The sequence below is a fragment of the Mytilus trossulus genome, chromosome 3, assembly GCF_036588685.1.
Source record: "Mytilus trossulus isolate FHL-02 chromosome 3, PNRI_Mtr1.1.1.hap1, whole genome shotgun sequence".
Taxonomy (NCBI): domain Eukaryota; kingdom Metazoa; phylum Mollusca; class Bivalvia; order Mytilida; family Mytilidae; genus Mytilus; species Mytilus trossulus.
The window spans coordinates 32,170,744-32,184,168 of NC_086375.1; the positions used below are offsets into that span (position 1 = coordinate 32,170,744).

The 13,425-nt window shown below is 31.8% G+C and overlaps 1 protein-coding gene across 1 annotated transcript; it reads right to left on the minus strand.

Annotated features, from left to right (window-relative positions):
* Positions 1–1,731: 1,731 nt before the first annotated feature.
* LOC134711262 (ubiquitin-ribosomal protein eS31 fusion protein) lies at positions 1,732–13,139 on the minus strand. The gene is made up of 5 exons (XM_063571778.1): positions 13,076–13,139; positions 10,965–11,029; positions 7,526–7,580; positions 6,683–6,900; positions 1,732–1,915 (listed from the first exon to the last, which is right to left on the minus strand). The coding sequence occupies exons 2-5, from the start codon at positions 11,010–11,012 to the stop codon at positions 1,760–1,762; spliced, it is 477 nt and encodes a 158-aa protein (XP_063427848.1). The 5' UTR covers positions 11,013–11,029; positions 13,076–13,139; the 3' UTR covers positions 1,732–1,759.
* Positions 13,140–13,425: the final 286 nt, after the last annotated feature.

A 13,425-nucleotide genomic window follows, 5' to 3' on the forward strand; every position in this document is an offset into this window, starting at 1 on the left:
AATATAAAGAAACGTAATTTAGTAAAGTGACAAAATCCTGCGTGAAATGAATCCGCAGGAAGGACTGCCCCCTTGCAATGTCAAGTACTTGATTTGTCAAAAGTTGGCGAAACAGAGAAATGAATACACAGAACTTAATTTGTCAGTCTACTTATCTTTTTTGGATTGTTCTAATGAAGTTATGTGCAATACTCATACTCTGCTCACAAACATACTAGTTTACTAAAATTATTCCTTCTTTACCTTCAGTGTCGTTTTTCCTTTTTTTTTTTTTTTTTTTTACCAAGAGCCTGTTTTTAACTAGAAATCCATGATGATTATTGTTACTAGGTTAATGTAATCGAGAAACATCACCCGTTGAGATGCTGAGTTATATCTAGGAAGAATAGTTTTAAAGGAGTGATGACAAGTTGAAGAAATTAAGGTTGAGGCAGAACAACAAATGACTATTATATTTATCGTTTTTTTATAAAAATAATCAGTGTCGAAAATTTAGTGAGGCAATTACCTCACGGGTAGTTACAGCCTTGGAAGGACTGTACATGTTTAACTGGCAGGTGTCATTTGACCTTGACCTCATTTTCATGTATCAGTGGTCAAAGTTAAGTTTTTTGTGTTTTGGTCTGTTTTTCTTAATCTATAAGCAATAGATCAACTATATTTGTTGTATGGAAAAATTGTTAGCTGTACATGTCTGCCTGGCATTATTCATGACCTGGACCTCATTTTCATATGGTTCATTGGTCAATGTTTAGTTTTCTGGTTAATGTTAAGTTTATGTGACAGTTGTAATAAAGCTTTATAGTTAGGACTCTCAACATGATATATCAATGATTAGTAAAAAAGGAGAGACATTTCCGTGTGGGCTCTCTTATGGCCCTGGTTTTGACCATGTATTTCAATATGTTTTTCATTCTTCTACCTTTAGAAGAATAATCATGGCAAGTTTTTCCCTGAAAACCCAGGGGTTAAGAATGCACATGATCCCCATTGGGCAGGATTTACAAAGTTTTGTGACCATGACTTGAAGGGTATTTGTTTTGTTGACTGAATAAACATATCTTTCTATGTTGTGATGTTATACTATTGTTTCAGAAAAGGAGTAGGTTTGGTACCTTTATAATGTTTAATTCCACTAAAAAGTATGCACCTGTCTCGAGTCAGGGATCTGATGTACAGTAGTTGTCATCCATTTATGTAGTTCATTTTCTCTTTTTTTATATAGATTAGACAGTTGGTTTTCCCATTTGAATGGTTTAACCATATTAATTTTTTGGCCCTTTATAGCTTGCTATTCGGTGAGAGCCAAGGCTCTGTGTTGAAGGTCATACCTTGACCTATAATGGTTTACTTTTATAAATTGTTACTTCCCAAGTTGGATAGAGAGTTGTCTCATTGGCACTCTTCCTATATCTTACTGTCATTTTTTTTCTGAAACTGTACGTTAGAAATTCAATTCTCAATTGAATAGTTTCACATTTTTCATGCTTTTTAACGCCAACTATACAGTATAAGGTTTTCTCATTGTTGAAGGCCATACGGTTGCCTAAAATTGCTAACATCCACCTCATTTGAATTTTGGTGGATAGTTTTCAACCTCATCTTATTTGTATACATACAAACAAGAAGATTTCTTATTGTTAGATGTAACCCCAGGGCACTCACTAACAACTGTTTATTTGAGTCATCGGAAAATCAAGCAATTTTTACTGAAATAAAAAAACACTTCAATTTTCCTCTTCAAAAATTTATTGTGGGTTTATGTTTTTGTTGCCTCTGGTTTGTTGAAAACATATGTGAGACAACATTTTCCACAGTATTGTCTGTCAAAATGGTTTGCCATGAATACACCGGCACCACACTCTTCATTGGGACATTCACGTCTCAGTCGGGTGATTTTACCATTCTCATCAACCTGAAAAAACAATGATAGAACCATGATAATACAATACATATGTGTGCTTCCTACAATGTTAAAAAACGCTGAATATATATTGAAATCAAATGCTCAGACTTTTGGTAAGCTTTTTTAATCATTAGCTTCATCATAATAAAATGGTCATCAAAACACTATCTGTCCATAATCACAATCCCTTTCAACATATATGTTACAGCAATAGCTTGCAGATACTTTGTTATTCTAAAAATCTAGTACTGTACATTCAGAAATTATTGCGAGGTTTTTATTATTTCTGCGACAGAGTTGAAAACGCAATAATTTAAACTCACATTTTGAAACAGGATTTTTCTCAAAATCGTAAAAATTAAAATCCCATTTAATTCTAATATGACAAAATGGCAATAATAAATGCACGCAATAATTTCTGAATTTACAGTACTTGAAAGTCTGCAGTCTTCACGCTGAACTCAAGTCCTACAGCATTGGCTTTAAATACTTCTCTACAAGCCAAGAGAATCCAGCTAAACTTTTCATAAAAAATGAGATTCTGGACTCAAAAAAGTTAAGTCTGCCATAGATTTGAAGGACTAAGAAATAAAAGTTTTCTTGTTGTTATATTTTGTTCCTGTTGACCTAGTTTGGAATATAATACATGTACTTGCATAAATTCTTTCCTTTCACGATTATAAGAATAGATACAATATATGCTAAAAGATTGATTGCTTGATGTGAAGCAGGTGATGCTCAGGCATGGTAACGCTTAGAATTTAATCATCAGCTTCGTTAGGTGTCCTAAGTTTTGTCATCATTGCATCAAATAGTAAATCATTCAAATTACTGTTTGATTGTTCATAACATTTTCATTCATGCTCGAGGAACACAATTCTCTTATTAGAATACCAATGCCATTATTAATCACGTATCATATATATTTTTTTTCTTTTTCTTATCTGAATGAACCTCAAGCTTTTAATTTGCTATGCTTTTTCAAATTTTTGAGGTAGAAAGTTGATCAAATTTCTGTTTAGTAACGAGTTGCTTTTTGATTACAGGGCAGAACATGCAAAGATAAGAAGCAAACACAGTCATATATAATTTTTGAATTCTAATACATGGGAAGTGTTAACTGATAACATATATCATTTATATTGCTACTCTATTTCTTGAAAAATTCAGTCTATATACAGGTCTAAAAAATTTACAAGCGGTTTAGTCTTTTTATACTTTGCTCTTGCTCAGACATGGTAACACTTAGATTTTAATCATCAGCTTCGTTAGGTGTCCTAAGTGTTGTCATCATTGCTCAAGCAAACCAAGTAAATCATTCAAATGAATGTTCGATTGTTCCTAATATACATGTATTCAGTCATGCTTTAATAGGAACACAATTTTTTTCTTCAGGATACCAATGACCTTACCAATTACATACCAAATGAAACATTTTGTTATTAGAATTAACCTGAAACTTTTAGTTTTCTATGATGCTTTTTCTAATTTTTGAGGGAGAAATTTATCAAATCAAATTTCTATTCAGTAATGAGTTGCTTTTTTCGTTTAGGTGTAATATCACCAAATCATCCGGTTATATACAAAAGTAGGCCTAAAAAAATATTCCCTTGAATTTGACAGTTGTAGAAAATTAACCCTGCATTTCAATGCACTTAAATTTTTCCGAGTCATAAACATGTATGTTGGGTGTCTGAAAGCATCATTCTATTTTTATTCGATGGTCTTATAAAATATTTTGGAATGTTAAGGTTACATGGTTACCAAAGCAGGTAACCAGTAAATAACAGTGTAAAAATTGGGTTGTTTACTTCCGGTGATGGTTACTTTCTTTTATGCAATGAAATGTAGTGTGAAATTATCACTGTAGCACTGGAAAGGATTTAACTTTATACATGTACTGGAAAGGATTTAACTTTATACATGTAAAGTATTTCTTTGGTTGAAATAAAGGTAAATGTTGTATAATTTTTTTTTAAGTGCCAATTTAACAAAGACTAATAGGGAAAAATCAATGGTGGTATTACACCTATTTACTGTCTTACAGATATTTACAGGGCAGTACATGCAAAGATAAGAAGCAAGTGCTATCTTCATTATATAAACTTTTGAATTCTGATACACGGAAAGTGTTGATTGGAACTTCATACGGCTCAATTTTTTATAAAGTTTTGTCTATATATCACATTTTATTCATTTGATACTTTGTTGATGCTCAGTAATGGTAACGCTTAGATTTTTAATCATCAGCTTCGTTAGGTGTCCTAAGTTTTGTCATCATTGCATCAATGAGAGCAGATATATGGACTGTAATCTGTTGATCCAATGAAGTTTTGTTGGAATTGTTTTTTTATAATTTTCATTCAGTTTGATCTATAAATAACAATGTACTTTCATTGGAAGGAATCCAATACTGTATTAAAATAACCCCTATCCTATTAACAATGATTTCCTTAAAGAATTTATAAATTTTGATTTTCTTTTTCTAGGATGCTATTTGAAATTTCTATGGGAAGAAAACTGATATAGGTTTCTATATGGTAGTTGCTTGCGGTCTAATTAATGTTAAACGGCACAGGCTAATAACACATAGTACATAAATAAATTACTTGGCCAATTATTATTATTACTTTTTTTAGGTGAATCAAGAGTTATACGTACATATATATAAAATATAATTGAAATCTTAATAGATTCTATTTGAAATTTTATCTTTTTGAACGTGTTTCCACAGTAGTTGAATAAGAATCGAATCACTCGTAAAAATAAGTTGGTTTACAGCAAGTGAAGGAGGGTTTTAATCAAGAAAGAAGATTTTAATGATTGGCAATACAACATTTGAGATTCGGGTTATCTTGGAAATTATTTTTTCAGGGGGTTAAACACTAAGTTGTTCTACATCTTATGAATATATGGTTGCTTTATGAAATGTTCTTCAACATCAAGATAAATGCTCAGACTTTTGGTAAGCGGTTTATAATCACTGCCTTCATTTCTTATAAAATGTCATCATGGCATTATTCATCAATGACCTTGTACCTGTATCATTCAGTTAAGTTCTTGTTGTAAATTAAATTAATAGTATAAAAAGGTCGATTGAAAAAAACTAGATGATCATCTCTATAAAGTTGACTAAATTCATTCCATTTGTTAAGATTACAAACATAAATTATTTCATATCACAGATAAATGACAATTTATAATATTTTAACAATTCAATTGCTTCTATTTAATTTGCATAAGAACAATATTTTTTTTTAGTTGTCAGTGTTAATCCCAATGATATAAGATACTGCTACATTGTCAATTTTATATTTCAAATAATTTCTAAATTCAAGTAATGGGATCTTTATGCATACATCAATGCGAGGGTGGCTCTGGAGAGAGAGAGAAACAGATTTAATATTCCCATAGGTAGTAGATGGAAATTCATATTGCTACTCATATTTCCAGAATACTTATTGTCAATTCACAACATTTCAAATGAATAATAACATTCTGATGCTCAGACATGGTAACGCTTAGATTTTAATCATCAGCTTCGTTAGGTGTCCTAAGTTTTGTCATCATAGCATCACACAGGACAGAGAATTCAAATTGTTTCCTGTAGATGTATAAAAGTAAATTTTACAACTTTTCAGGCATTATGCCAAGTATTAAATTAATTTTTTTCACAGGATTTTTAAAAGGATAGGAAATTGTGATTTTATGAGTGCCTATATCAAATATGAAACAGTAAATGAGTTTCTTCATTTTTCTTCTTACAAGATTTTTCTATGTCACGTTAACATGTGAGGCTCTGAATGGGGTTTACAGGAGATTAATGGGTGCTAAAATATAGAGGTTAAAAAATATAAAGAATAGAGGAAAATGACATAAAAGTTTAAGAACAGAGAAATGAAGGACACCTGATTCAGACTCTCATATGGTTGCTTTATGGCACTTTTAACAAGAGGATAAATGCTCAGACTTTTGGTAAGCTGTTTATAATCACTGCCTTCATCTATAATAAAGTGTCATCATGGCATTCTTATTTCTATAAGTTTAATTTGATTATATAAAGTGTGTAATGATAAGCATTATTGATTACTTTATATGCATGTTACACAAGATCCTTTCTTTTGAAAAGCTGACAACAATAGTAGGGCATTCCAAAATTATAAAAATTCTTCTTAATAAAGTGCAACATTTAGGACTGCATGTGCTTCCCATTACAATTGCAATGTTATAAAAATGCATGAGAAAACAAACGAAAAGCTTGATATAATTTATTATTTCATAGCTGCCCTGCTCTGTTTCATGTAATAAGAATTGAATGCTATTTGTTTTCAGTAATTTCATAGGTTTACAAGTGTCAATCTTGCTAGAATGTTTTGTTATAACTTCTTGTGGGAGAAAACTGAGTCTATATAAGGCATGACAGGTAACTGTAAGCCTGTTTGCTGCTTAGTCTAGTTATTGCTGGCAAAGATAAAAGAGGCATATGCTATCTACACATTTTGTTTGAATTTTATGCATGTCAATGACAAAAAAGACTGATGTTTTCACCCATTCCAGGAGGTGGATTTTTGGTAGTGAAAGATAAATGCTCAGACTTTTGGTAAGCTGTTTATAATCACTGCCTTCATCTAATATAAAATGTCATCATGGCATTCTTCCATAAATCTAGTACCAGTTTCCTTGTGTTGATGTTAATAGTTTTAGATTATAAACATGCAGAAAGATGAAGATTAAATTGATTTTTTCTTGCGAGTTCATGATGTTGAGAAAACCTACCTTGTAGTATTTAAGGACAGCCAATTTAACCTTCTTCTTCTTGTGCTTGTTCTTTTTTGGTGTGGTGTAATTCTTCTTCTTACGTTTCTTGGCCCCACCTCTCAGACGTAATACAAGATGGAGGGTAGATTCCTTCTGAATGTTGTAATCAGAGAGGGTTCTTCCATCCTCCAACTGCTTACCGGCAAAGATCAATCTCTGCTGATCTGGGGGGATACCTGTAATTACACAGTTTATACTTAAGACATTGAATAATATAATTTTTATTAGACAAGTATCAGAGAGAAATTAAAAGCACTTCAAAATAGCACCTACTGGTGCATATTGAAATAATATCAAATTCCATCAAAATACAACATGCTCACAGCTACTTAAAATAAATGTTTGGTCAGGTTTCATTGGTTCTTTTACACAGCAGGATATTTTTGCAAGGTCCTATACATTGGAAATCATTACAATGCTTCTTGGTTGGTATCTGTTTTATAAGTTTTTATCAAATTAGCTAAAACATACTTTTGTTTTTCAGATGCCCATCACATGATCAGTTGTATATCGATGCTCAGACATGGTAACGCTTAGATTTTAATCATCAGCTTCGTTAGGTGTCCTAAGTGTTGTCATCATTGCATATAATTATAAAACCCGAACAAACTTGGATGTATCAACAGATACATTATTAATTACCAAGTGTCAACAAAATATAAATTGGCAGCTAATTTTAAAATCATTTAACTTGGTTCATGTAGTTCTGATTTGTTTTCTAAAAATTCATACAGTAGGTAACATTTGAAAATTCAACGAATATTGAGTTACAACAATTTTTTTTCCACTTCAAAAATTTACCTTCTTTGTCTTGAATTTTAGCCTTGACATTCTCTATAGTATCACTGGGTTCGACCTGTAAAATTCATACAATAATTTTTACAAAACATGTGGAACTTTATTATAATTTGGAAATCATTTGTCTGGTAACAGCTTTATAAGCATTAAAAGCAGGTTGTTACTCAAATAAGGAATTTGTAAATATTCTTATTCACAATCATATCCGTTGTATATACATGCATATACATTTGTAGCTAGGCCACGGTTTTTTAATTTGTTGGTTTACGGATTTTCTCCTTGAAAAAGTCGGGTCGGTCGGTCGGAAAAAAAAAAAAAAAAAAGATTTTTAATTCAAGACAGAAAACTGATATGCAAAATAAAAATATATTTCACCTTTCTAATAATTATGTTTGTCATACTATTTTGTCATCGTTTTAAAAGTTTAGTTTGACGAAATATTATTGCTATATTATTGCTCAGCTGTAAGAGACATCGGCGACATCGCATGACATTGTCTAATAAATTTCCCGTAAAAAAAAGGTGGTACACGGACAAAGACGAAATAAAATCGTCATTTCACAAACAAGAAAAACAGATTCACGGCAGTTATTTGACTTAGCTTTTAATCAAAACTTGGCTTGGTGAAAAATAATAAGCACGAAAACTGATAAAGAAAAAAAAATAAAAACGTCGTACGAAAATAAGTTTCAACACGCGTGTCAAAAACGTAATAGACTCGTCTGGAAAACGAGAATATCAGGTTAAATAATCTGTTGTCATGCATTCCCGTTTTTTATCCAAAATGGACGATATTTTTTTTATTATCTATGAAACAAGAAAATATCAAATGATTTGTTAAAATTCAGTACTTTAACTTGATGTCTTGAACTTCCACCTGTCCACATTTGGACAAGTCTATTTCTATGAGAACATGCATCTTACGGACTGGTGACAAATAAGGGAAACGAAGTTATTGTGTAATTGGTTTTAAACACCGGTTTCGTTCCGCAAAATTATTTGCGCAAACGACATTTCAAGGTCATTAATAATTGATTTGTCTATTTTTAGAAACGTAAACTGGAAGTTTCATTTTTCACAACAGAAAGTGTCATCACTTCTGTTAGTGATTAATGCATTTCATTTCTTTAAAAAGGATATTTTAATTATTTTTCATGGATAATGCATTTGTAAGGGTCGGCGAGAATAAAAAAAAGCCTGAAAATTCGATTTTATTTTTATTCTCGAAATCGGCAAAATCGGGTCGGCGGATCCGTAAACCAACAAATTAAAAAATCCTGGCCCTATACATGTACTGCTCAGACATGGTAACGCTTAGATTTTAATCATCAGCTTCGTTAGGTGTCCTAAGTTTTGTCATCATAGCATTTACATATATTTATAACCTGATAACTGAGGAAATATAAGTTTATTTCATCAATGTGAAATTCTAGCAATAGGCTTAAGGATCCAGTTTCTTTTCTTTCTTGGTCTTAAACTAATCTGCACTTGCATTTTGTACTCCACACATCTTTTAATACATTTTTCAATAATATTAATCAATTTCTTTGCCAAATATCCCATTTACAGTGCCCGCAAATAATGATAAATGCAGTTAGTTTTTTTTGCAACAAAGTGATTCCAGTTTTGAAGTAGTCTTTTTCTTGTGTGCTCAACAACTGTATCAATGCTCAGATATGGTAACGCTTAGATTTATAATCATCAGCTTAGCTTCGTTAGGTGTCCTAAGTTTTGTCATCATTGCATATCATTTACAGCTTTTCATCAAATAGAAGGGAGAAAAACCAAGATGCTTGAAATTTTGCTGATGAATGAAACCAGGTGGTCTTCCTTCAATTCTTTAAATTCCAGGAATAAAACCTTTTTTTTTTACAGTGTGACCATTACTAGCTATTTCAGTTTATAAGTAAATTTCTAAAATAAAGTTTCTGTTATTATTCGTCATAAAACTGAATGACTTTTCTCATGATATACAGTCAAAGTACAAATGTAGAAACATTTTTCATGGGTTATACTAATAATGCACAGAATACAGGCAAGAAAATATTTGTTGCAATATTTTTTTTAAACCTTATTCATCAGTGATAGAGAATTATAATAATCAACAAAAGCTTGCCAGTTGTTCTTGTAGGAGTTTTCATTCAGGTGCACAGCTTAAGATTTGTTCTACATGTTTAAATATTCAGATCAAAATTTATTATTTAGCTTAGCAATTACATATTTTGTGTATTATCTTAGCTAGTTCTTTTTCATGGTGGCTTTTTTCCAAATACAGCCAAAATATAAAATGATACTGTTCTGATGCTCAGACATGGTAACGCTTAGATTTTTAATCATCAGCTTCGTTAGGTGTCCTAAGTTTTGTCATCATAGCATCAAATTTTCAGAACCATTCTACTTCTAGCTTAAGATACATGAATCTTGTAAATTTATAACAAATAAGCATGATAACTTGTAACATGGTGACCTCAAGTTCTATTCTAATAAAAATCCATCTGGGGATAATCTGATATCATACTAATGTTTACCCTTAGGGCTATTCCATTTAAACATAGATCAACCCCCAGGAAGGCATTTTGAAACCACTTCTAGTGGTGGGTGCCCTTTTCAAAGTTTTGACGAGGACAATCCTTCAAAATTTGTAAAAATGCTTCTCTGGGTGGCTGCCCTATTGTCATAGTGCCTTCCTGGGGGTTGATGTATGTTTAAATGGAATAGCCCTTATCATTTTCCAATCTTGTTTAAGTTTATAGTAAATCAGTTGAAAGTGTAGTTTTAACTTGGTGTAAAATCATTTCCCTATCAGGGTAGGCAAGCCAAACAGAACAGGGTCTAACATCACTTTAATTAATATATGGCAGAATTTCAGACACCTTATAAGTAATTATGAAGAAATGGTTGAGATATTGAATTTTACACAAAGGACTGTTTAATAAAAAAAAAAAGATGAAGGGCAACTAAAGGCAATTATTTCAAATTTAATTTTATCTTCACTCTATATTATAGTAAAAGCCTACTTCCTTGGCTCTAAAGTGTTCCTCGTATACTCACAGACCAGTTGTAATTTAAAGAAATGACTAATTTCAGAAAGATCTTTGTTATACTCAAGCTCAGACATGGTAACGCTTAGATTTTAATCATCAGCTTCGTTAGGTGTCCTAAGTTTTGTCATCATTGCTCAAGCAATCTAAGTTTAACCAACCAATGAAATGATTCAGAAATGTTGGAAACATCAGCATGTGTTTCAGCTTGTCAAATATATAACTAATTCTGGATACAATATACCCGTATATGGGTTAAACACACATGTACCTACATTTTGTTGTGTTGACACAGCCATATTTTTCAGAAGAGGTTATCATGAATTTTCAAGTTAATTATACATATATTGGTATTTTCTTATCCTAAATATGCAGAAGTCTATATGCTTTGTTATATTTACCTCAAGTGTGATGGTCTTGCCCGTGAGGGTCTTTACAAAAATCTGCATAATGTACTACCAGAGACCTACAATGAAACAAATAAAGAAATATATTTCAGTTTGACCATGGAATTACTTTCATCATTTTTTGGATTTCTTCATTATCATCAGGTAAGGAAAACCCTCAAATTTGGAATAAAGTTATGACTATCCATTTGATGAGGAGTAAATTCCATGTGAAATAACATTATATTTTAGAAACATTTCAAATAGAACAATTCAAATATTGGAATATAATTTCTTTTACTTCAATATTCTTTAATATTGAAAGAATTTCTTTTACTTCAATATTCTTTAATATTGAAAGAAAGACATCTTTTTCTTTAAAAGAAAAGTTGTTTCAAATATAATGAAGTTTCCCCTTATTATGTAAAAAGGCTGTTTTTCCTCTTCAACAGCAAAACAACCCTTCTTGTAGGGGCCAGTCTCTTTTAAGGTTTTTTTTCTTATATGTGAAGTTGTTCCCAACTATTGAAATAGTCGAGATTACTCTACATGTGTTATGCCAGACAAGCTGGGGCAGTGTTACTTCAGATCTCATCCCGCATCAAGTCGACATATGGGTCAATATGAATACATAATTTAACACCTCATTCCTTTTCCTATTCAACATTTATTCTTGTTGGTCCCAAAAAAGTTTTGCAATAACGTACTAGTCCATATAGTCTTTACAAAGAACATTTAAATCTCTAGATTAGTTCAAGATTTGAATATTTTAGTTAGATTCTGTCGGCCAGTAGATATGATTTTATTACAGGCCCAAGAGCAATTTTACTAGTCTAGCCTGGGCTGCCACTCAGCGTGAAGACTGCATGTAAAATTTTACTGGCCTGGTGCATCAGACTAGTGGCTTACCGTCCAGACTGAAAGTCTTTCAAAACTTATCTCATTTTAAGATATAAAGTTAAAGGTAACAGAAACAGCGTCGATAGATCACTGACTCCAAGTAACGAAGTTAATTACGCATCCATGTTGGACGGTAAAAAGTGGTCAAAACAGCTAATTGTGACTATAGTCGCCGTCACGTAAAATTGGCACCATGATTTTTGTCAAAATTTTCTTAAATATCGACCGCGTTTACTCGAGATCATGTTTTTCAATTAGCGGAATAAAAATCCAATCCAAATATATACTTCTGTCCTACCTTTTATTGTGTTTGCACTGTATAATCCTGACCTTTACAAAATCCAGGATTATTTTGTATGGTGGAATCAGACATTGTTATTACCGGAAGTGTTGCCGTGGAGTCCACGTGCTCTCAATTTTCTTGTGTCTCTCGGAGCTGTGCGTCATATTTATGTTAAAAGCGCGGGAAATCGTATCGTCAATGACAATGATATTACCAGAGAGTAACGAATGTTATGTAGTAAGGGATCCTCATAGAAACCAAGATGGCGGTTTTACAATGAAAACAATCTTGAAAAATGTGAAGGTCAGGATTATACAGTGCAAACACAATAAAGGTGGGACAGTAGTATATATTTGGATTGGATTTTTATCCCGCTTTTTGAAAAACATGATCTCGAGTAAACGCGGTCGATATTTAAGAAAATTTTGACAAAAATCATGGTGCCAATTTTACGTGACGGCGACTATAGTTTCCAACCTTACGAGTAATAATAAAAAGCCCTCAAATCAAGTGAATAAACTCATGGTTTTAAAGAATCAAGGAATTCAATTTGATTCAAGAATTACTAACAATTCTGCAGTATAATTTGTTTGATAGCGGACCAGATAGTCAATCCGCTAATTATGGATGCAACCCAAGGGTTTGAAAATAATGTTAGAGGAAACCGTTTATAACAAGGGCGTATGTGATGGGATCAATTGAGAACAGCCTAACAAGTTGATTAATCCAAAGATTAATGTAAATTATTGTTACAAGAGCAACAGTAAACCCACGTGGTCTCCACATGAGGCATGTCGGAACTGTAAAATTTCCTTTAAAGCAACAATCATTTGACTTTATCTCGTGTGTTAAGTTATATGATTAATATTATTGTCTGAGGACATAATAAAAATTGTTGAATAGAAGAGTAAATTCAAGAAAAGGTGCTATAAAAAGCGGCTACCAGGTTCACTCGATGGCGGTCGTTGGGAAAAGGAAGTGCTCGGTGATATTAATCTCAAAACCACTTTTGTTATTGAAATAATTAATAATAATAAATACACGATTCCACGTTTCATTAATATTAAAATTGTAATATGAAGATGCAAGAAAATCACGTTAAATTATTTTATATCTGTATATTTTGTTTATTAGAGAGTTTTAATGTAAAGGCAAGATTTCATCTTGAAACTTTAATTTAGTGATGGAATTTGCGTCTGGGAGATATCTCGCACCTGGGCCTATTAATTATTCAATAACTTTAATAAGAGACAACCTACTTTTTCATATATACATTCAAACTTACTGTTATTT